The sequence below is a fragment of the Prunus dulcis genome, chromosome 1, assembly GCF_902201215.1.
Source record: "Prunus dulcis chromosome 1, ALMONDv2, whole genome shotgun sequence".
NCBI lineage: Eukaryota > Viridiplantae > Streptophyta > Magnoliopsida > Rosales > Rosaceae > Prunus > Prunus dulcis.
This window is the reverse complement of record NC_047650.1, coordinates 8,337,389-8,358,723: the sequence shown is the minus strand read 5'-3', so window position 1 is coordinate 8,358,723 and position 21,335 is coordinate 8,337,389. Positions and strand designations below refer to the sequence as shown.

General features: G+C 36.4%; 2 protein-coding genes and 1 long non-coding RNA gene across 4 annotated transcripts; 2 read left to right on the top strand and 1 right to left on the bottom strand.

Moving 5' to 3' along the window:
* The first annotated feature begins 4,683 nt into the window (after window positions 1-4,683).
* On the top strand, window positions 4,684-5,859 carry LOC117614944. The gene is made up of 2 exons (XR_004583934.1): window positions 4,684-4,854; window positions 4,962-5,859. It is a non-coding gene; the product is annotated as an uncharacterized LOC117614944 (long non-coding RNA).
* A 2,638-nt stretch (window positions 5,860-8,497) lies between these two features.
* On the top strand, window positions 8,498-16,245 carry LOC117621214 (histone-lysine N-methyltransferase ASHR3). Of its 2 annotated transcripts, none has more exons than XM_034351571.1 (11): window positions 8,498-9,107; window positions 9,570-9,716; window positions 10,421-10,585; window positions 11,989-12,015; window positions 12,531-12,642; window positions 12,867-12,960; window positions 13,215-13,308; window positions 13,457-13,535; window positions 14,336-14,507; window positions 15,172-15,252; window positions 15,772-16,245. In XM_034351571.1, the coding sequence occupies exons 1-11, from the start codon at window positions 8,760-8,762 to the stop codon at window positions 15,926-15,928; spliced, it is 1,476 nt and encodes a 491-aa protein (XP_034207462.1). In that variant the 5' UTR covers window positions 8,498-8,759; the 3' UTR covers window positions 15,929-16,245. The 2 variants fall into 2 exon arrangements, with proteins under 2 accessions (XP_034207462.1, XP_034207454.1); XM_034351563.1 differs by having other exon boundaries at window positions 8,499-9,107; window positions 12,528-12,642.
* A 901-nt stretch (window positions 16,246-17,146) lies between these two features.
* LOC117615658 (gamma-glutamyl peptidase 5-like) lies at window positions 17,147-18,300 on the bottom strand. Its single transcript, XM_034344782.1, has 2 exons — window positions 17,753-18,300; window positions 17,147-17,602 (listed from the first exon to the last, which is right to left on the bottom strand). Exons 1-2 carry the CDS (start codon window positions 18,068-18,070, stop codon window positions 17,171-17,173), a joined length of 750 nt encoding a protein of 249 aa, XP_034200673.1. The 5' UTR covers window positions 18,071-18,300; the 3' UTR covers window positions 17,147-17,170.
* Between the last annotated feature and the right edge of the window lie 3,035 nt (window positions 18,301-21,335).

Below are 21,335 nucleotides of genomic sequence, written 5' to 3'. Positions count from 1 at the left end.
CCTATTGCTCTTCTTGCCTTCACGCTTACTTGATCGACCATTCTCTCCGAACTTTGCCACAAGACCTTCATCTTGAGAGACATCTCTTAAACATTGAACTATCCAGTGATACGTAAAGATGTCTTGCATCACCTATTCATACTTCAGAGTTCCTTTGCCGAACATAAGCGTCGTGCGGAAGTGCTCAGAAGACGGAGGCTAGGATGTTAACAACATCACTGACTTATCTTTCGACTTATAAACTTCATAAGTCCCTTGTAAGTATGCAATACACCTATTAAATGTGCTAAGATGCTTCATCATATTTTCACCCCTTTCATTCATAGAGTAAGAAGCTCATCCTTCAAGAAAAGCTTGTTAAACAACGATCTTGATGAACATCACTTCTAGTTTCTCCCATGTTTGCTTTGCGGTATCTTGAATTATATTACATGGTCATCCGTGAGATGTTGTTCGATTAACCTTTTAACAAGTTCGTCTAGGTCTTCCCGCTAATCTTCTATTATAGTTCCCGACTTCTTTTCCTTGCTTGCCAAGACTACGTTGAGACCCTAATACTTAAAGACGTACTTCATTCTCCTTTGCTAAAGCGTGAAGTTCGCCTTCCCGGTGAACAACTTCAACTCAACCTTTACACTAGCGGCTTGTGATATCTTTGTCTGGGTGTTTTCTCCTAACTCCTTCATATCGCCTGTCATTGTCAACAGATCGCCGCTCTTAAAATTGTAAGAGAATTTGGGCATAAATTACACCCACTGCAACATCGGCTCTAATACCACTTGTTGTGCGAAAACAATCCAAGAACTTGTCGTTGATGGACTATGCAACTACCATACACAAGCCATGCAAAGATAAAGCCCACACACCAACTGAAAAGTAAACACACTCACAAAGAACATAAGAATTAATAGAGGTTCGGCGTTGTGCCTAAGTCCTCTTGATGGTCCCTGAGAAATTCACTAATAAGAAAGAACCCATTCGGTTACAATGAAGAACCCCCTTTGTTCTCTTACAAACTCTAACTCTCTTTTCTCTCAACCCTGGCTCAAACCCAATTTGATGCCCTTATTTTTTCCTTTGCACTCGTTAGAAAAAACCCTATCACTAAAATACCTATTTATACACATAGGTATTTAGATACAATTATAAAAGAAGTAGGAAACCTAATAAAATCCTAATTAAATAGGAAAACCCAAAACAAGTTGGAAAACCACGTTAAATTCCTAAATGCGCTAGAGCTTCTATCACGAACCGATTGGTCGCTAGCAAGAGCCACCGGTCATATTAGAGATCACTCCTCTTAGCCAGCACCTGTACAAATCTGACAGGTCCGATGGTTAATCTCGACTGGTCGTTGCTTTTATCATCGCGACCGCTACTTTCTGTTCTTCTGCGATCGGTCGTCAAACTTGCCACGATTGGTTTTTTTCTTCCAGCACCTGGTTCCTCTTCTCCTTCGCATCTAAAGCAAGCCAAACATCAACTTATACTTGCTTTTAAACTTTAAAAGGTCTTACGTATCTTGAGAAAGCATAAGTTATTCAGATATGTTAATGAGTTTACCGTTCTTTTATTTTCTTAAGATTCATGGCTCTTTATGTTCCCCTTCTTAGGGAATGACACTTAGTCACATTTAATTCAAATTGTTATTTTATCTCATTTGCATTTTTAGTGCTAGATTCAACACCTATGGGTTGGCCACCTAGTTTAAATTTTATTTTTTTTGGTAAACTACAGTAAGCCGCCCAACCTATAGGGTCATTTACGAGTGCATACTCGATTTTGGAGACATTTACGAGTACATACTCAACGCCACGGAAAACCTACAATTTGCCCATTCCGTTAGCCAAATTGTTAGTTAGTCTGTTAAATGCTGAGTATCAAAAGTGGGACCCCTTTTTTGATGACGTGGATTTCCACTTGGACTCAAAATTAATAAAAAAATTATTTTACTATTTAAATTATTTTAAAAGATCTCTCTCTCTCTCTCTCTCTCTCTCTCTCTCTCTCTCTCTCTCTCTCTCTCAACCCTCTATCCAGCGAACCTAGCTACTCCAGCCACCAAAACAACCACATAAACTACCACTCATCAGCTCTCCTCCCCAACTGTTTCCCTCTTTTCGGCCGGGTAGGCCGAGTGAAGGAGTTCTTGGTCATTCTTCTTTTAGATTGCGTAGGCATGCCACCACCAAGCCACTGATTGGCTTGAATGGAAAAGGTCATATTGTTGTGTTCGCGCTTCTGACTTCTAACCAGCCGATTGATCGGCCAAGCAAGGAATCTCATCTTGGCCTAGGTTCTTTCACTTCCTCAGAATCGAGGATGGTTAGGTTTCGTATAGGTATTTTAGTATTTTTGAGATTTTTAATGATAATGATGCGAAAAATATGTGTTTAAACTTAAAGACGAGAATTGAAGTGCGATAAAGTAATCAAAGCGATAAATAAACTAAAATTTAAGTGAAGAACGAAATAAGAACGATATAAATGATAAAGGCAATAAAATAAAGCAATTTGAAATTAAATTAAGCTCAAAGCAAATCTGATAACAATAACAATAAAGTGATAAAATTGAATATTATGACAACGTAATGAAAAATACAAGAAATTAAACTTACTAACCAAAGTGAAGAACGGATCTAGTCTACTTGCTTGGGAAATAAAAGACCTAGTCTAGGGATAGAAAATTGAAAGACAAAAAGTAGGTTTTTGTGTATGATGTCGGGGTCCTTTGCTCTTTGTCTGATGTAGTTTATATAGGGGCATTCGTCAGCCCACAGGCTGGCCATTAAATGGCCAAAGGTCAACTTGGTTCAAAATCTTTCCTTGCATGGTTTCCTAAGTTCACGGAATTGATTCGAATGAAATCATCGGATTTACCAAATCGGATCACTTGATTTTCTCCTTCTTAGGAATGTCTCAGATTGACATCACTCCCTTTGATTGCTTTCTTTGAATGGATCTCGTCACGTGCATGAAAACATCCAAAAGTGTTGGGTCCACTTCCGTGGGCTGGGCTTGAACCTTCGAGACTTGTCTTGAGATCTGGTGAGACGAGCTTCTAATCTTGAGGAAATAATCTCATGATGTTGGAGTGGCTGGAAATTCAATGAATCCACATGCATTCTCAAGGTATCTTAAAATGTAATATATTTATCAAATAGGCCACTTAATGGCCATTGAGAATCCTAGGCCATAAGGCCATGACTTGCAGTAGGCATAAAAAGATTTCGAAGCACAAAGGCCTGTAGCCTAAGTTTACCCGTAAGGCCATTGTTTGGCCTTACCAATTATAATGATAATAATAATAAAACCCCTTTGAACAACCTAATAAACAAAAATAATAAATAAAGTCTCAACCAGAGTCTTAAAAATATTTCGCCGATAATATTATTTTTTTGGATGGACGATATTATAGTACATATCCATTTAAATTTCATCAATATATCGATATTTTCGTCGATAATGTCGGAGGCGATAATTTCCTACTCGTTCATGCTTTATTTGGGCATTATATCGCGATATTATCGATAATATCGCGATATGAAACTGAAAAATAAATGAAAATTGTTGAGAAATGGCGGTTTCATGCTTTATTTGGGCATTATATCGCGATATTATCGATAATATCGCGATATGAAACAGAAAAATAAATGAAAATTGTTGAGAAATGGCGGTTTTGCGCACAAGGGGACTCGAACCCCTCTCTCTCTAATCCTCCTACTGAGCCTTATCCAACATGCTGCGAACGAGTTTGTGAATAAAGCTACGACGTGTAATATTTATATGGTCTTTAAAATTTCTGCAAGCTAATATTATCTAGGATAAATTTCCATTAAAAAAAAAATCCCTAATGATAAATTTAGGCATATGTTTAATGTTATTTATTATTTTATTATGAAGTTGTATTTTTTTGTTTTTGGTTATATATTATGGAGTTGTATTATTATTCACTATTGAGTTTTAATATTATTCATTATATGTGATACTAAGTTTTAATGAATTCTTTCTATGTGGTACTAAGTTACTCATATATTTTATTTTTGTTTTTTTTTCAAGCTCATATATATTATAATATGTAATATATTGTAGTAAATTATTATAACTAAAAAATTATGGTGTGTTTAATTTTCTTTCACTAATTACTACATATTTTCTAAAGACACAGTATTTGTCAGGTCGCTACATAATCAACTTAAATCACTCAAACCCACCATGCCATGCATTTTATTCCAATTTTTTGTGATAAAATAATAGACAATTGACTAAATAAACATCCTCTAAAATTACAATAAAAATTTCCAAGTTTTTCTCACAATTTCCGTGATTTTTATTCAATTTTTATCGATATTGATATTTCTTCGATATATCTGTATTTTTAGATTTTCGATATTTTCAAAACTCTCAATATTTTATACCTTGGTCTCAACCACACAGAGCCCAACTTCACTCGCACTAAAACTTCTATTGACCCCAAATCAGCCAACACAAGATCAGCCCACTCCATGACCAGCTGCCAAAGCTCCAGCCAACTCCTCCTTCACTCTAGCAGCCAAGTCGAAATTGGCCTATCACACACACACATATATATATATATATATATATATATATATATATATATATATATGAATTGTACGAAGCTACAGACCGACGTGCATAAAGTTGGCCTTCAGCATTCCATTTTTCAACCAAGGGACGTGGGCCAACCTTGGTCTTGCATTTGTACAAAGATCTTTATGGTCTGTTCCCACACCCACAACTCCAAAACTTCAACCAACTATTCATTTCAACAACTATCCAACTAACTATTCATTTCTGGAAACTCAGCAACTATCTTGCTAAAAGCTCAACTCAGGTAAGCAATTTCTCTTTCACCATTCTAGCTGCCATTGTAGATCTTGTCATTCAATTCATTATTTGACTATTGCTATTATAAATAACAATCTATTTTGTTTTGGCTAGGCCTTTGAATTTCCACTTGACTTGGTTTGGAATTAAAACCACTTGGCTTGGCTTGAATTTGATGACCACATCCAAACACCAACACAGCCCAACCCTCAAATCCCTAACTCCTGCAACTTTAGACTTTGAGAACTTGGTCACGTTTTGAAAAACAATTGGTATGGTTTCAGATTGATAGAAACCATAGATTCGCATCGCCTATTTGCTGAAAGCACAAATAGAATTGCTGATCTGTATTGCTTGAATGAAGACACCCGATCGGCCCGACTTTCCCAAATGCCCACCACAGGCCCTGCTCATTTCCGAGTCTATTTTTTCAAGGGTGTGATTTTGATTCCTCCATATTAGTCCAAATGGTTGAACTAAAATGTTAGGCCCTCATTGTTACTCTTTTATTAAATCTCAATCTCTTTAAACCCAACAACAAATTCAAGTGAGAGAAATATTGAATAACGGAGGTGGAACTTACAGAGGCACGCAACAGATCTGGGTATGGGGCTTGGTCGATGTCGAAAACCCAGGTAGGGTTGAGAGATTTCGGGGCGATCGGGAGGTGCGATGGGCAATCGGGAAAGGCAATGGGTCTTCGTCGATGAACAAGAACTTGCAGACGAAGGGGACGAACAAGAGAAGAGACTCAATTCCAACTTTGACGAAGACGTTGGCCAAACGTTGGCCCAGATCAACCCAGAGAGAGAGAGAAGATGAGTTTTTTTTTTTTTTTTCCCATTTATTTTATGTTTTATGTGGAGTCCACGTCAATTAAAAAAAGGATCCCACAAATGTCACGTAGGCAGATAACGGATTTTCTGAAGATCTCGTTAACGGAGGGGACAAATTGTAGGTTTTTCGCGACGTTGAGTATGTACTCATAAATGTCCCCAAAATCGGGTATGCACTCGTAAATGACCCTATAGGTTGGGGAGTTTACTGTAATTTGTCCTTTTTGTGTGTGTAAACTATATTATATTTTTTGTATTTTTGTTTTAATAAATTCTATTCCCAAAAAATTTACGCGTCGATTCGTTAAGGCTTATGCTACACTTTACTGGAAATAAAATGCAACGCTTTATGCGGTACGGATTTAAAATACAGTTTTCATCATTAAACAAATGCCCAAGAGTTATACAAAAAGAAGAAACCATAGTTTCCCTCTTTAGGTCTTTCTGTGATTGAGTGTGTGGGCATTTCAGCACAAAATGATGAATTTGCCTTGAATGGAATGTGAGTAGGTGATGCTTTCAAGTTTTGACTTTAATTAAACGATTGTTCGACCGAGCAAGGAACCTCCTCACGACCTAGTTTCTTTCACTACCTTGGAGTCAAGACTCTATGTGTGCAACTAAGTGATGTAGAATTAGTGATAATTAAGATTGAAATGGATATGGGAAGAAGATGTTATTAAAAAAACAATAAATTGCGAGAAACATAATGAAATGAAGAACCATAGCATAAAATGTAAATGTGCTTGAATTTAAATAGTATTGAAAAGACTAGTACGGAAACTAAAGTCCATAAAGTAAAGAATTTAAAGACATGTGCATAATTTAAATTGCGTAAATAAATAATTGAAATACGAATGTGTAAAGTAAACTAGATTAATAAGAACAACAAAGATTAAACTACGATTTGAATTGGAATGGAATTGAAAACAAAATGAACGACAATGTAAACTAGACTAGAGCGTTTTCAATTGTAAAGACATAGTTGAAATCTAAGGAAACTAGAGCGGAAAAAATAAGAACTAAACTACGAGCTACATTACCGCTACTCCTACGATAGGAATTGAAGTGAATATAAAATGACAAATTGTGTGTTATGTCGAGGGGTCCTTCTTATCTTTAACAACTTGGTATTTATAGGGGCTTCAATAAGTCCCAATTTGGTCTTCCATCAGTGGGCCTTAAAAGTCGTTAATCAATATTAATTGTTCATTGATAATTAATATTGACTTTGGTTGATTCCATCATTTCCCCTAATTGACCCAAAATGCTCTCTCCTCATGCTACCTACATATGCTCTCTCCTCGTTTAAGCATTTGTTCATAGATAACTTCTCGACATAATCTGCTTTTGGCTATATTTCGGTTGCATATATGATTTTGGGCTTCTAGTCATCCTTACTAATTTTGGACTGCTTTAAATAGTTATCCTTGTGTCTGATTTTTGGGCATGGCCGACCAAGTTACAACTAGGCTCAAACAACCATATGACAAGAAAAGAAATCAATATATTACATGTCTTGCGAGGCTATGATATGAGAGTTTAGGAGAAAGAGGTGATGTTTGTGATTGTTAAGGATGTGAACACTACAGTAAATCCCCCAAATCTATAGGGTCATTTACGAGTTCATATCCGATTTTGGGGACATTTACCAATACATACTCAACGTTGTCGAAAACTTACAATTTGCCATCTTCATTAGTGAGATCATCAGAAAATCCATTATCTACCTACGTGGCATTTGTGGGACCCATTTTTAATTGGCGTGGAGTTCCACGTGGACAAAAAATAATAAAAAATTTATTTTAAAAAATTAAACATATTAAATTTTAAAAAAATTTATAAAAAAAACCCTACCTAGATTCTCTCTCTCCCCCGATCTCCTCTCCTCTTAGCCCCCAGCCACCTAAACCACCACCCAAGCTTACTCAGGCCACCTATCCCAGCTATAACACCTTTCTTGTTCTAGCCCAACCCATCACCTCCCCCATGCCACAGGTCTGATCGTTGCCCCAAAGCCTGATTTCCTCTATCACTTAACCCACTTTGCCAAGCTTTAGTTTGACCTCATCCAGACGATTGGTCTCTGTCAGAAGATTTTGGAGCATTCCAATCACCAGATTTGTTGCTCCCTATTGATTTTTCTTCAACATTCTCTTTCTCTGCCCCCTATCCTTTGCTCCAACCCGATCCATTGTTCTCAATAGATGCAAATTCGATTAGCGTTTTGAGTTTGCAAGATTGTTCATTGATGACAGATCGTGGATTGGGGTTTTTGGCAAATGGCTCTTCCTCAAAAACCATGAAAAGGTTGAATCTTGCAGAGTGTGATAGAATCACAGACTTCGAGGTCACGCTTTTGGAGAAAATGCGTTGCTGGGTTTGATCATATGGAGAAAGTTTAAATTGTTGGGCTTGTTTGTCAGGGGGCGAGGCTGGGTTTGTGGGGTGGCTAGGGCTCGTGGATTGCGGTGTGGCCGGGTTTGCGGAGTTGCAGCGTTGGGTTCGTGGATTGTAGGGTGGCTAGGGTTGCGATGAGGTTGGGTTCATTAATTGCGACGATGATGGCTGGAGATGGGGTGGGGCTACGCCTGAACGAGAAAATAATATGAGAGAGTTCTGGTTTAGGTTCTGAGAGAGAGAGAGAGAGAGAGAGAGGGAGAGAGAGAGATTTTAAAATAAATTTAAAATAATATACATGATATTCTACTTTAATGTAAGTAAACTACGGTGGTGCAGACAGGGAAGTACACCCGCTCTAAACAAACTTGGCTCAGCCCATGCCTAATCTTTAATCATTTTCAATTTCTAAAAACAAGAAGAAGAAAAAAAACTGGTCAATGTTACCGACCATTTAGCCACATGGCAGTCTCGCAAATTCCCACCATAAGGAGCACCTTACCAGTAATTTCATTTGAACACCATCTCTACAACAATTTTCACAAATCTCAACTTTCCCGCCCAAAACCCCCGCTTCATTTCTCTCTCTTTTCGTCGGTAGTATTCTCTCTCTACAGATATATGCATTCAATTTTAACTTTTTCTTTTCTTCGTTCTTCTTTTGTCTCTGCAAACAATGCCGGACCTCGGAAACCTCTCTCTCTCAGCTTCTCTAACCCTCACGACCTCCCCTAACTTCAAATTGCTCACTGATTCCCCCGAACAGAGCTTGGTCAAAACCCTAGGCCTTGACTGCGATTGGGACCAGAGGTTGAGGTTCGCGACTCTGCACAATGCCGAGGTCAGCACTGGCGCTGCAATCAGGGTTTTCCGGCGGAGCCGGCCATTGGTGGACAGGTCGAAGAAGATCTCCAGCGGCAAGAGTTTGGAGGACAATGTGCGCGAATGGGTTTCCAACAGAGTGGAATTGGGCATTCCTGAGTCGCGGTGCTCGTTGCCGTTTCTTTACGGCGCAAAGAAATTGGTAAATTTACTTTTCGTTTTGAATTGCTGTTTGGTTGCTGGGAAAATGGCGGAAGAGAAGTAAAAGAGGGAAAGTTTCAATCTTTTTGCTTTTTGATATTTGCGATTTGACGAGAATGGGTATTTTTTATGTTCGGGTTTGTGGGCAAGAGTAGTTTCTTTGTTCGTTTTGGGATCTTATTTGGGTTCGATAAAGAATTACCATACATGGTATATCAGTCTTATTCCATATTGGAATATTTTTCTGACCAAGATTATTAGTTGAGATTAATTTCAATGATTGAGGCGGGGTTTTAAAGAGTAATCACATGAACTAGTGGTATTTTTGGAGCCATGTATTTAAAGTTCTTCTGATCATGATGCTTTTCTTGCATTTTTTGCTACTCTATGTTTCACTCACAAAGTGTACTTCTCTTTTCTTTCTTTTTTTACTTGTTCTTCTTTACTTTTTGTTTCATTTCAGGTTGAATGTCTTGTTTGCCATTATTATGTCTACCCTGGGGAGGAGGTCGTATGCTCTGTTCGTGGTTGTCAAGGAGTGTATCATGGGAAATGTGTGAAGGAAAGGCTTCGAATCTCTAATATGAAAAAGTTCAAGTGTCAGCAACATGTAAGTTCTGACAAGAATAATCATACTGTTGGTTCTACTTATTTATTTATTTTATTTTGTGCCATGCTATTTTGCTTTCTGCATGTTAAAAGTGCAAAAAGCAACTCTACAATAAATCTAAGTCAGCGTTTGGGAGAAGGAGGTTGCTCTTATTTGGTTCTGAGAGAGTACTGTGGACCTTCTGTTCTTCATTGATTCCGATATAAGCCTTACAATGAGTATACTGATTACTAGGGTGTTGGCCTGGCTATCGACATGTAGAGTCTATCCATCGTACTGGTAACTGGTACACGGAGACCATCATATGAGTCTTATAAATGGAAATTTTCATTCATATATAGATGTTAGTATTTAATGGTGCAACATTAATGTTAAAATCATTTTAGGTATCATAATTAAAGCGGATAAACTTTTGCACTCTTCCCGCAGATGTTAAGGATTTGTAATTAAAAAATCTGAAAGTGTCTACTATTGCTTCAGATTTCTTCTATCCTTCACAATGTACTAAATCCTGTTTAACTTTTATAGAACAAAAATGTTTAAACATTCCTCTGTTGTCCTGTCATCTTATTCTTAATATCTGTTGAGGGATCTTTTTGTTTAAACACACACACACACACACACACACACACACACACACACACACACACACACAAATTTGAACTTGCAAAATTGCTTACACAAGTTGCATCTTCATTGAGCAGGCATGCTTCATTTGCAGACAGAGGGTAGATTGGCGGTGTATGCGATGCCCTATAGCGTCACATGATAAATGTGCAGCTTGGCCGGATGAAGTTATTTACTTGAAAGACCGGCCAGGGAAGGCTGTTTGTTGGAGGCATCCTACAGATTGGCGGCAAGATAGGAAGGTCAATTTCTTCTTTCCTTAATCAGTAGTTTCTGATTCTTATTTAGTTTTCTGGTACATCTACACCACAATCATTGTCTTTCACTTTAATGTGAGTGTGCTACCAACAAAAGAAGGTACCCTTGTGTAAGTGGATGAATTCGTCATCATATTCTCATATCTTGCTAAATTGATGGGGGTCCCCATGAGGATTTTTCATGTTTCTTTCTAACATGCATCCTCATGCAACTGAGTTAGAGACTCAGAGGATCATCCTTCATGTTTGTATATTTCTTTTTCCTTTCCCATAAAATCACTGTCACTTTTATTCTAATATTGTCACTAAATGATTTATATGTAGTCATAAAATAGAACAAGAATTTCCTGCAGTTCCATTGCTTATACTATAGCCTTTTTGTTGTTGCATTCAATGGGAATGTAGAACTTCTGGAAGTGAAGCAAGGGGAACTAGTGACATGAGATGTGTATGTGTGCACACGTGTCTGCATGCACATGATGGAACAAGAAGTCTCAGCAGTTCATTTTCTTGTACCTCTCTTCTTTGATGCATTTGATCAGAATGCAAAGTGAGGAATGGTTATGCATGAAATAGTTTAAATTACTAAAATTATATCCTTCTGCAGGAAGATTACAGTAAATAGAGTATACGATATGTGGAAACAGATCTGGTGTCAAATTGACACCCCTCTTGCCTTTACCCAAGACCTATGTATTTTTCACCCTAGGGAAGGCCCTGAGGCTACATGAATTGTTGTCATCAAGTATTAGAGAAAGCAGAAAAAGAATCGCAAAATTGACACCTCTCTTGCCTTTACCTATGACCTACTCCTTTTCCACCTAAGGGAAGGCTCATCTTCTATAATTTCGCATGTGAGGGTTTATCTCTTGGTTTCATCCAGTCATCTGAGATTGTTGTCATCAAGTATCAAAGAAAGCAGAAAAACAAAGAGTTAAAATTTATGCTCCGTTTAATTAATGTGGCACTGAGAAGTTCGTTAAGTTTTCAATTCAACATTTAAAACTATTTTTCCCTCTTTTAGGAACAGTATAAGTCATCTATGTCAGTCACACAGTGTGTGCCCGATAAGTCTGTGTCTACGTAAGTCTGCTTCTTGTAAGCTGGTTATTGTATTGCGTGTCTTATTCTGATTTATGAACTTTTTTTCATTTTCAAGTAAAGTTATGTGTTGAATTTAATCATCTGGACCAAGTGAGTTGTTATTTAGTATGTGATTTTGCAGTTTGTCAGAGGGAAGCAAATGATTTTGAGGCTGACTTATATAGTTTGAGTTTGTTTAAAACTAGCGTAGAATATCTTATATTTTTGTTGAAGTTTATTTCGTCATCTGTATTTTTCATTGATTAGGCTGGTTGACAGGACTGATCTATTTGTTGAATGAGCAGCATGTGGTTTCGACAAGCAGTATAGAGGTCAGACTTATGAAGAGCTTGTTAATCTTTAATATATACATATATGAAGTTACATCAGCATGGCCAAATATGTGAAGTATTCGTGTCATGCATTATATTGCATCAGTTTCAGTATGCAATTTTCAGATTGGTTACTGTGGGAAATTGTTTAACATAAGTTATTTCATCAGTACAATAGAGAAAATGGTTGGATCTCTTTGAAAACTGAGCTTTGTTTTTGTCTATTGAGATTTAAATCTAACAAATTTTTTTTTATGAAGTTCCATAACTGAATAATTTTTTTTTCTACTTGTACATTTTGTTTTTGATGTCTGGATTAACTGATATAATGAAGATGTCTCCTTATTTTAAAGCTTACCATAAAGCTTCCTTTACAAATTATACCTAAATCCTAGACGTCAAGTGTAAGAAAAACTCAGAAAATGGGCTTAGCCAGTTCCATTGCTATAATGTTTGACTAGTTCTTATAAATATGTGATATACACAACTAATTGACTCTCTTCAAAATTTAGGAGGTATTCTGTCGCTTGCCTCTGCCTTACACTGATGAGGAGTTCAAGATTGACTTGACTTGGAAAGATACGGATATTAAATTAGAGCCACCTCCATATGTGCACATCAGGCGTAGTATCCTATATATGCTCTTTGTTACATCGGATCAGTTACTTGAGGTTGTTAAAGTTTTTGACATAAATCTGTGCATGGAATTGTTTATGGAAAAATGTTAAGAACTGAGCATTTGATTCCTGATGAGAAACAGTGGTCATTCTGTTTTGGCTGGTAATTTTTATTTATTTAGAAGTATTTCTCAATATTATAACTACTTTGGCATCTATCTTGACTGAAGTTAGATATTTACCTAGTCAAGAAGAAGCGTGATGGCAGTGATGATGATGTTGGATGCACATGTCGCACTTCCATATGCTCTGAGGATTGTGTTTGCAGGTATTTTGAACTATCTTCCATATTTTGACTGATGAAGTATGTTATAGCTGTTAGGGTATCTGTTGACAATATTGTATCCTATTTCCAAATTAATATGCATCAACACTTCCCCATATTTCAAAATGCAGTAGTACCTGATATTTCACCCATACGTTTAAGTTAATCCTCACTGTTCAAGTGAAAACTCTCTGCATTTAAATTGAAACTTTCATGGATACCTCAGCCATATTTGTGACATATGAATAATCTGATAGGGGTCAATGCATAAGCTGCTCAAAGGCTTGCCATTGCTCAGAAAATTGCTCAAACCGACCGTTTCGCAAGGAGAGGAAGATCAAAATCGTAAAGGTGAGAAATAGTATGTTTGAGGAGAATCAAGTCAACCTTCTATTTTCTTCAAGTAGAGTTTATTATATATTCTTGATTACATTTTATATACTGAGGCGAATTTTGTCCCCTGTATGGCTCTACGAAATAATGTTTGATTTCACCTAAGACTGAACACTGTGGTTGGGGAGCAGAGGCAGCTGAATCCATTAAGAAAGGCGATTTTATAATTGAGTACATCGGGGAAGGTTGTTCTCTTCTCTTTACATTTTCTTAGAGTATATTGTAATCAACAACAGTGAAGGCTGCATTTTATGTTCATATTTTCTTCTCTTTGATTTTCAAGTTGCCTATGGTATTTTCAGAACCAAAAAAAGAGAGAAAAAAACTAAGCTCCTGTTCTTGACTGCATCTGTGTTTCTCATGCTTTCTTTTCTCATCAAGCATTTTCTGTGTTTCTTTTTAGAGTATTATTTGTTTATTTTTGGGTCGATGCTAGTGTATTCGAGTCATACAGTAAGAGTAAAGTGTTCACTTTTTGAAGCATTTTCTTAATTTCAATTTAATTCATTGCTGAGTTTGAAAACAACACATGCTTGTTGTTTTGCAGCTACAGAATTTTCTGTTTTCCTCCTTGGGATACTAGTCCCAATCAAAAAAGAGAATTCAGTGGTATCCATGCGTACTTAAAATATCCAATTTGGAGCCCTAATAAACTCTAGTCGTTAAGTCTTAAAAGAAAAAAAAAAGAAAGGAAAGAAAATCTGGTTGTTAGAAACATAACTTCAACTCTAGCTGAATCGATTACTATATGAACGTTAAAATATGGTGACTTTCTTTTGAATTTTTAACTGTACGCAAACATTATTTTCTTTTTTGTCAATTTTGACAAACCATTACGTTTTCTTCTGCTTGGAATTTATAATCTCATTATGTAACTATAAATTTCAAACTGGATAACCGAATTTTATGGTTCTGAAGAGTGAATTCCCAATTTCAAACTGGATACCTTAATTTTATGGTTCTAAACTTATTTTCTCTGTTTCAGTTATTGATGATGCTTTGTGCGAACGAAGGCTTTGGGACATGAAGTACAAAGAGGTGCAGAATTTCTATATGTGTGAAATTCGAAAAGACTTTACAATTGATGCAACTTTCAAAGGAAATCCATCTCGATTTTTGAACCATGGCTGTGATCCCAACTGTGTCCTTGAAAAGTGGTTAGTATGTTTTAACATTATTGTCTTTGAATTGCTTTGGAATTTGCGGACAGAGTTCACTTGCACATTCCATTAGGATTATGGTTCAATTGCTCTTGGAATATTGTTTTGCATGTTATAGAACAGTTACTATGTGCTTGTGTTTATCAACGAGTCTTGGCCTCTTTTGGGACACTGGGCTCCTGTTTAGTCTGTGATTTACTGATTTTATACATGTTTGTCAAAAAATTGTTGGTTGTCAATTCTCATGGTCAGACCAATAATCACATATAAAGAAGGGTCCTATGGCCATGGTGCATGTCAGATTCATTTACACCCAAGTTCCATTGTGGAACCTACATGCATTAGACAAGATTTATGGACTTAAAGATTATCAGTGTCTAAGTGAGCACAGTTGTTGCTAAGGAGTTGTTTTAGACAAGAATTTGTGTTCTAGTTGTTAGTTGTAGGGTTAGTAATTGAGGTTCTTGATTTATGGGTGCAAGACAGATTCTCTCCCTGGGCAAATCAAGAGTTAGCAATGATCCGATTAAGCAGTTCCCATTAGTTGCGTTAGCAATCCTTATTAATTATACAGATAAATGAATTCTCCATCTTCTCATTAGGATAAAGCTTTCCACATAGAATTAGGCTCCCAACCAATATTCAAGTTGTTTTCTTGCAGGCAAGTTGAGGGTGAAACACGGGTGGGTGTGTTTGCTGCAAGATCAATAGAAGTTGGAGAGGCATTAACATACGATTACAGGTACCTCCTGATCTTACTTGTCGCAGGTTGTTTAGTTTCTGTTTGTTGATCCCATGTCTCAACATTTGTGTTTCCAACGTTTATACTAAATTTCAAACTTTTATGTTCGAAAATAATATTTATTCTGTTCTTGACTGGTTTTCAAACAAATGTTGTTTATCATGAACTTCAAATAATTTATGATGTCCTTATGTCTCTGCTTTTGCTGCAAACCTTCTTCTGACGCAAGGGACAAATGTTGTTAAGAGAAATGGTTATTTGTTATGGCTTCTAAAACGATTATTGCTTCTTGTAAACCTGTTTGAGTGCCTGTTTAAAACAGTAAGATGCTCATTTTTCAAGTTTCTGAGACTCAACTTCTTTTTAGTTGTCTTTTCAATTAATTTCAAGCTTGATATATATAATTATTTTTTTTGAAAAGTACGATGAAGTTCTTTGACATATGCAGATTAATGGGATTTGAGAATTTACTAGAGCATTAGTTCCTAATATTTTGATTTTGAATATAATATTTTGTAGATTCGTGCAATTCGGACCCGAGGTGAAGTGCCATTGTGGTGCTCCAAATTGTCAAGGCTACCTTGGAAGCAAGAGAAAGATTAATAAGGTGGAACTTTGCTGGGGTTCAAAACGCAAAAGAACATCAACTGCTTGCATAGCTATCATTACTCAATGATTTCTCCCACAGAGACGTATTTTGTTGTATCTCTATCTGATGTTGTGGATTGCCCATATCAAGAAATGTGGGCAAATAGAAGAAAAAGAAAATTCAAAAAAGAAAAATTCAAAAAGCACAGATTACATAATCACACCTTGTTATTGTTTGGATACAAACTAAGGAGCATTTTGTATTGTTAGATTGTAACGTTCAATCCTCTGCAGCATTTATATTGGCCTTAAAACAGTGCATTAGTAAAGCCTGTAATTGATTTGCCCATGTGGGGATATGTAGTTACATTTGATCAAAATAAGAAAATTGACCTACTTGGTTCATTCTTTCCATATTATCAAAGTCAATCTGTGAAGACTCCATTGAACAGCCGACTATAAATTCACCCCAAACGCTTTTGGGCCTATCTAAGAGCAAGTCCACCGCAACAGGCCTGCCAGGGCAACAGGCCCCCCCCGGTGAAGTTTGGACCTCCGGCGCAAACAATTTAGCTCGGGCAAGCCTATTGGCAAATCTTGCTTGGGCTGTTGCCCTCAGGTTGCTGATGTCAGCGTGACGTCAACGCTAACACACCAGCCCACATAGCCCAACGGTTATAAGCCATGTGGCTTCTCCTGGTTCCCTAATGACTTTGCCTTGAATAGCAAGCTTTTCCATGCTTTATCACTTCATTTCCTTTTCATTCTTAAGATGTTGATGAGGCTACCAATCACTAGAGGTGGAAATTTTGGACAACATGACAACACCACTAAGAAAAGATACGAAGTTAATGATGCAGAATGCGAACACGAATATGGCACGACGCACTAAACATGAATAATAAACGAGTCAAGTTAGTGTCAAATTTCGTAACCTGATTTTTATACGATTGACTTTCCTCTTCTTAACAACTGGTAGAACTTAGGATCTACATTGAGGTGCTGATGACACTTGGGTCAACTCTACATTAAAAAAAATTGCAATCTGGTTGCGATATTCCTAGAAATCGAAATTCTCATGCGAGGTTACAAGGCATTCCAATGACAAAACACAACGAGTTTCACGTCACAGCTAAATAAAGTCGTCATCTTTGATTAAACAGTAATATATACTACACTTTCAGTGAAAACCCAATGTGTTAGGCATGTATATGCTGACAAATGTTGGGCCCTCCATCCAGTTACATAACAGAACAAAAAAGAAAAAGAGGAAAAAAAAACCCCCCAAAAACACTGCAATTGATGAGGGAAAGAGGGCCGGCCAGTCAATCTATCTTCCCTTGAGAAAAATCTTGCAGATCTTCTCCCAGTTCTTCCTGTCTGGTTCAGCCAATTGCAGTGCAGACCTTGCGTTTTCAGCGAAACCTTTCTCTATGCAGTTGTTGTTGAGAAGGCGGTCGATGAGATTATAAAGGATGTCCTTGGAGTACTCAGGATGGCCTTGAATGCCAAGAATATGGCCTCCAATGGTGAACATTTCGACCCCAGTCTTGTTGGAGTATCCGATCACTTCAGCACCCAAAGGAACTTCCCAGACCTCATCTTGATGGCACTCGATGATCGAAAGCGCAGGTGGGATTTCATCCAATCCGTCGAAGAAGCTGAATGGCGACAAGTCCTTCACTATCTTTACTTTCCTCATCCCAATATCCCACCCTGTATAAGCCTTCCCAACCTTTCCTCCCAGTGCTTTGCACAAAACCTATTCAATTCAAGTGCATACTCAAACTTAGATCCCATGTCGTAAAATAAAGAAACGCGGGTAATATTTTCTCGTCAGATATTTAGTAAAAAGTTAAAACGCGGGTGATATTCTGTTGCCAGATATATATTTAGTGGAAAGCATAGGTACCTGGTGACCAAAGCAAATGCCGAGGACTTTCTTCTCCATGGCATCCAAAGATTGCAAGAGAAAGCAAAGTTTGATGATCCAGTGGTCATTGCCATAAGCATCATAAGGGCTGCCACTGATCACAAAGCCATCATAGTTTTCAAGCTCACTCATCTCAGGAAACTCTCCCTCTACAACTCTGTACAAATCCCACCTCTCTCCTTCTGCACCAAAAGCTGCAACAAACACATTGAAGTAGCCGCCATACACGTTCTTCACATACTCAGAGTCTCTTGCTGCCAGCAGAAGTGCATATCTAGCCTGTTTTTCAACCTTCATCTTAGGAGAGCAAAAAGCACAAGAGTTTGAAAATAGATCAATCCAAAAACGAATATGGGCAAGTGGTCAAGGGTATGAAGTAAGTTGAGATTCTGGTAGCTAAAATGGGGGACAAAATATTTGTGCCTAAGAGAAACAATTGGAGAGAGCTGAAGATGGAAACTTTGGTATGTGAATTCATGTAAAACAATTGGCTTTATATAGAAGTTTGCTGGGCCCCTTTGTTCATAGAAAAATTCCAATAATATAATTACCAAAGAAATTTCAAAAAAAAAAAAAACCAGCACAGAATCAGAGATGAGAATACCAAGTTGGAAGAAAATTGATTTACATATAGGAAAGTTTATAAATCTAACAAAAACGATTGCAAAACCGTAATTTCAGAAACAAAGGTTACACATATTGTGGGGAACGATCAGAAATGTAGACGTTTTTTAGGAAGGGTTCATTTAGAAGCTAAAGAGAGAAAGAGTAGAGTTGATTGATGGAATTTGCCTTATAATCTATACTAGATATTTCTATTCATGCTCTGCATGTGGGAATAGAACGTTATTACTGAGGAAAGAAGAGAAAAACTAGGAAGAGTGGTCGGAGAAAAACATGTGAGAAGTTTAGTTTATTTTTGTTTTTTAAATATTTTTTTAATTACTGTTTTACCCTCATTAAATAGTCTTTTTTTTTCTTTTAATGTCAATGAGTAGGGATATAATATAATTTTTTTTTTTCAAAAATGTGGTTGATAAAATGGTTTTTCTTAAAAACTAGTATAGAGTTTTTTTTTTTTGTTTTTTTTTTTAGAAGGACCTTTTCTATTGAGAGGGACGATAGCATACTAAACTCACACACACTACACGGATGCTAGGACTCGAACCCAGGACCTTGTCTGAGGGAGTAAATACTCCAAACCACTACACTAGTGGGTCCTTTGCGTACAGAGTTTTTAAATCATGATGGGAAAATACAAATAATAGCATATCAATCACACCGTGGGGTCTAACCTAGTGAAAAATGGTCTTGACTTGCAAATCAGTGATCCCAAGTTCGAAACTCCATGACACCTTGGCAATGTGTGTGAAAACCTCCATCTCTCCTTATAATTTAGACTATCACTTGTATTAAAATAATAATAATAATAATAATAGCATATCACAACAGTGAATGATTTATATACGTAGTTTAGACATTTTTTCACTAAAAACTACATTAGTTTTATGACTTTAAAATTCATAATTCAATTTCCTCAAAATCAAGAATTAGATCAATTAGGGCGGGTAGTTGATCCAATTCTAGTTTCTTAATTTATATATTCCTAGCTTCCCTGATTACATGAGTTCTCCATTTTTTAATAAGTAAACATGCCTATTAGTAATGGTAATCTACGGGAAATGACTAATCTTTGTTTGTAGTATAAAGAATGGATGCATATCACTAATACATTACTAAAAGCAAAAGAAAAGCATATCTTGTTTAGCAAAAACAAAATAGAAAAAAAGCATATCATTCACGTGAAACATGAGGACATAATTTTTTAGTACAAAACATCACAATCTACTGTTAACAGAAAGTTCATTTCACACAAAATTTTTGAATATTGTTGGATTGGATTGGATTCTGTCCCACACAAAATTCATTTCATACTTATATGAACACAGTCAACACATTCTTACATATTTCCAAAGCACTTTAAACTTAATAGCTAAAAAGAAAAATTAGTTTAAAGTAATAAATTGTTTTAATTATAAGCATATCATATGGAAAATGACCACTTTTTGTTTTGGGCTAGGTGAATGAGTTTTTATTTTTATTTTTTTGTGATGTAGAACATTGGATATGAAAATAAAATCGACAAAATCCAATCCAATCCAACATTGATGAGCATATGCTAATCTGCAAAGGGATGCAAAGCAAAATGTACGTAAAGCAAAGATAAACATTTAGCTAAATACATTAATAATATGCACGAATTGCATCCTATTCTCCTCTCCTTATGCATCATCCCTTCCCCACCATAAATAATGACCTCCCATCTCAACAAACGAAAAGGACAAGGAAACACCAAAAAACAGGGGGCCAGAGTGTGGAAATTGGATCCAATTAATTAAGTAAAAAGACGATGGCATTTGTTGTAATTTTGGGCTTAGGTTTAGGACAGGTGTCATTGATTGAGTTTAAATAAATTTGTAAAAATTGAACAGTTAATAGTGGCAATAATTGTAATTTTGAGTTGTTATAATAGCATTATTGTAAAATTATATGCTATATTTTAGTCATTCGCCTTATCCAAATTATGTGAAATTAGATTTTGTTAATTCATATAAACTTAATATACTATATTTGAAATGTTTGGAAAGCTTGAATTTTACTATATAGTATTGTGAAATTGGAGCATGAATAGCAATATATATACATACATTTCCCCGTGTCCATATGTTGCGTATTCGTATTCGTGCAACATAGGTTCTGGGTTCAAGTCCCTATAGTACCCTTGTGTGTGAGTTTTCCCTCTTCTCTTTCTGATTTTGGCAAGAACAAAATATATATATAAACTGACCACTTTTCTATGGATTTGGAAAAGGGCCTTCACTTGCAGACAAGATGTCTCAAGTTCAAATTCCCACGGTATTATAGTTGTGTGTACGTGTGAGAAATCTTACTTTCCTGTAGTTTAAATTATCGTTTGTATTAAATAAATAATAAAATGTAGAAAATAATGATTCAACTAAAACAAATGATAGTAAAATATTAATTTCATTCTCGTTTTACCTTCACACTTCCGGTCAAAGTTTGATTATCTATTTCTTTTTCCCTTTTAGAAAAGAAAAAATCAACCCTAAAAGTATTAGCCATTTTATATGAACGAAAAGCAATTTCCCTATATAAACTAACTTTCTCAGTGAACCTATTAAATTCTTATGAATCCAAAGAAATGCACTATAACAAATTAGGAAGGATTAAAACATTTTGAGTGATCATGACTAGATTATATCCTAGCTAGGACCCGTGCTTATGTTTTCTTACCTGTTGAAGGCCATGGCATCTCCCAATTCTAGCCTTGGACTTGGACTCTTCATTCTTGATAGGAAATTGACTCAATTCAACACAATTACTAAGGACAGGAAATTGACTCCATTCAACGTAAGCTTAGTTATCTTTTCACTATGAAAAGGATGTTTGATCTAATGAGTAAACACGTAAACCGGTCGTCCTTCTCGGAAAGTAAACGGCCTGAACCTTGATTAAGGTTAAGGCTTACACTCAATCTCGT

Excerpts from the sequence above, each read along its gene's own strand:
- LOC117621214 (XM_034351563.1), top strand. The coding sequence starts at position 8,760 with ATGCCGGACCTCGGAAACCTCTCTCTCTCAGCTTCTCTAACCCTCACG. Across the intron at positions 10,586-11,988 it reads ATTGGCGGCAAGATAGGAAG|CATGTGGTTTCGACAAGCAG; the intron begins GTCAATTTCTTC and ends TTGAATGAGCAG. Across the intron at positions 15,253-15,771 it reads GCATTAACATACGATTACAG|ATTCGTGCAATTCGGACCCG; the intron begins GTACCTCCTGAT and ends AATATTTTGTAG.
- LOC117615658 (XM_034344782.1), bottom strand. The coding sequence starts at position 18,070 with ATGAAGGTTGAAAAACAGGCTAGATATGCACTTCTGCTGGCAGCAAGA. Across the intron at positions 17,603-17,752 it reads GCATTTGCTTTGGTCACCAG|GTTTTGTGCAAAGCACTGGG; the intron begins GTACCTATGCTT and ends TGAATTGAATAG.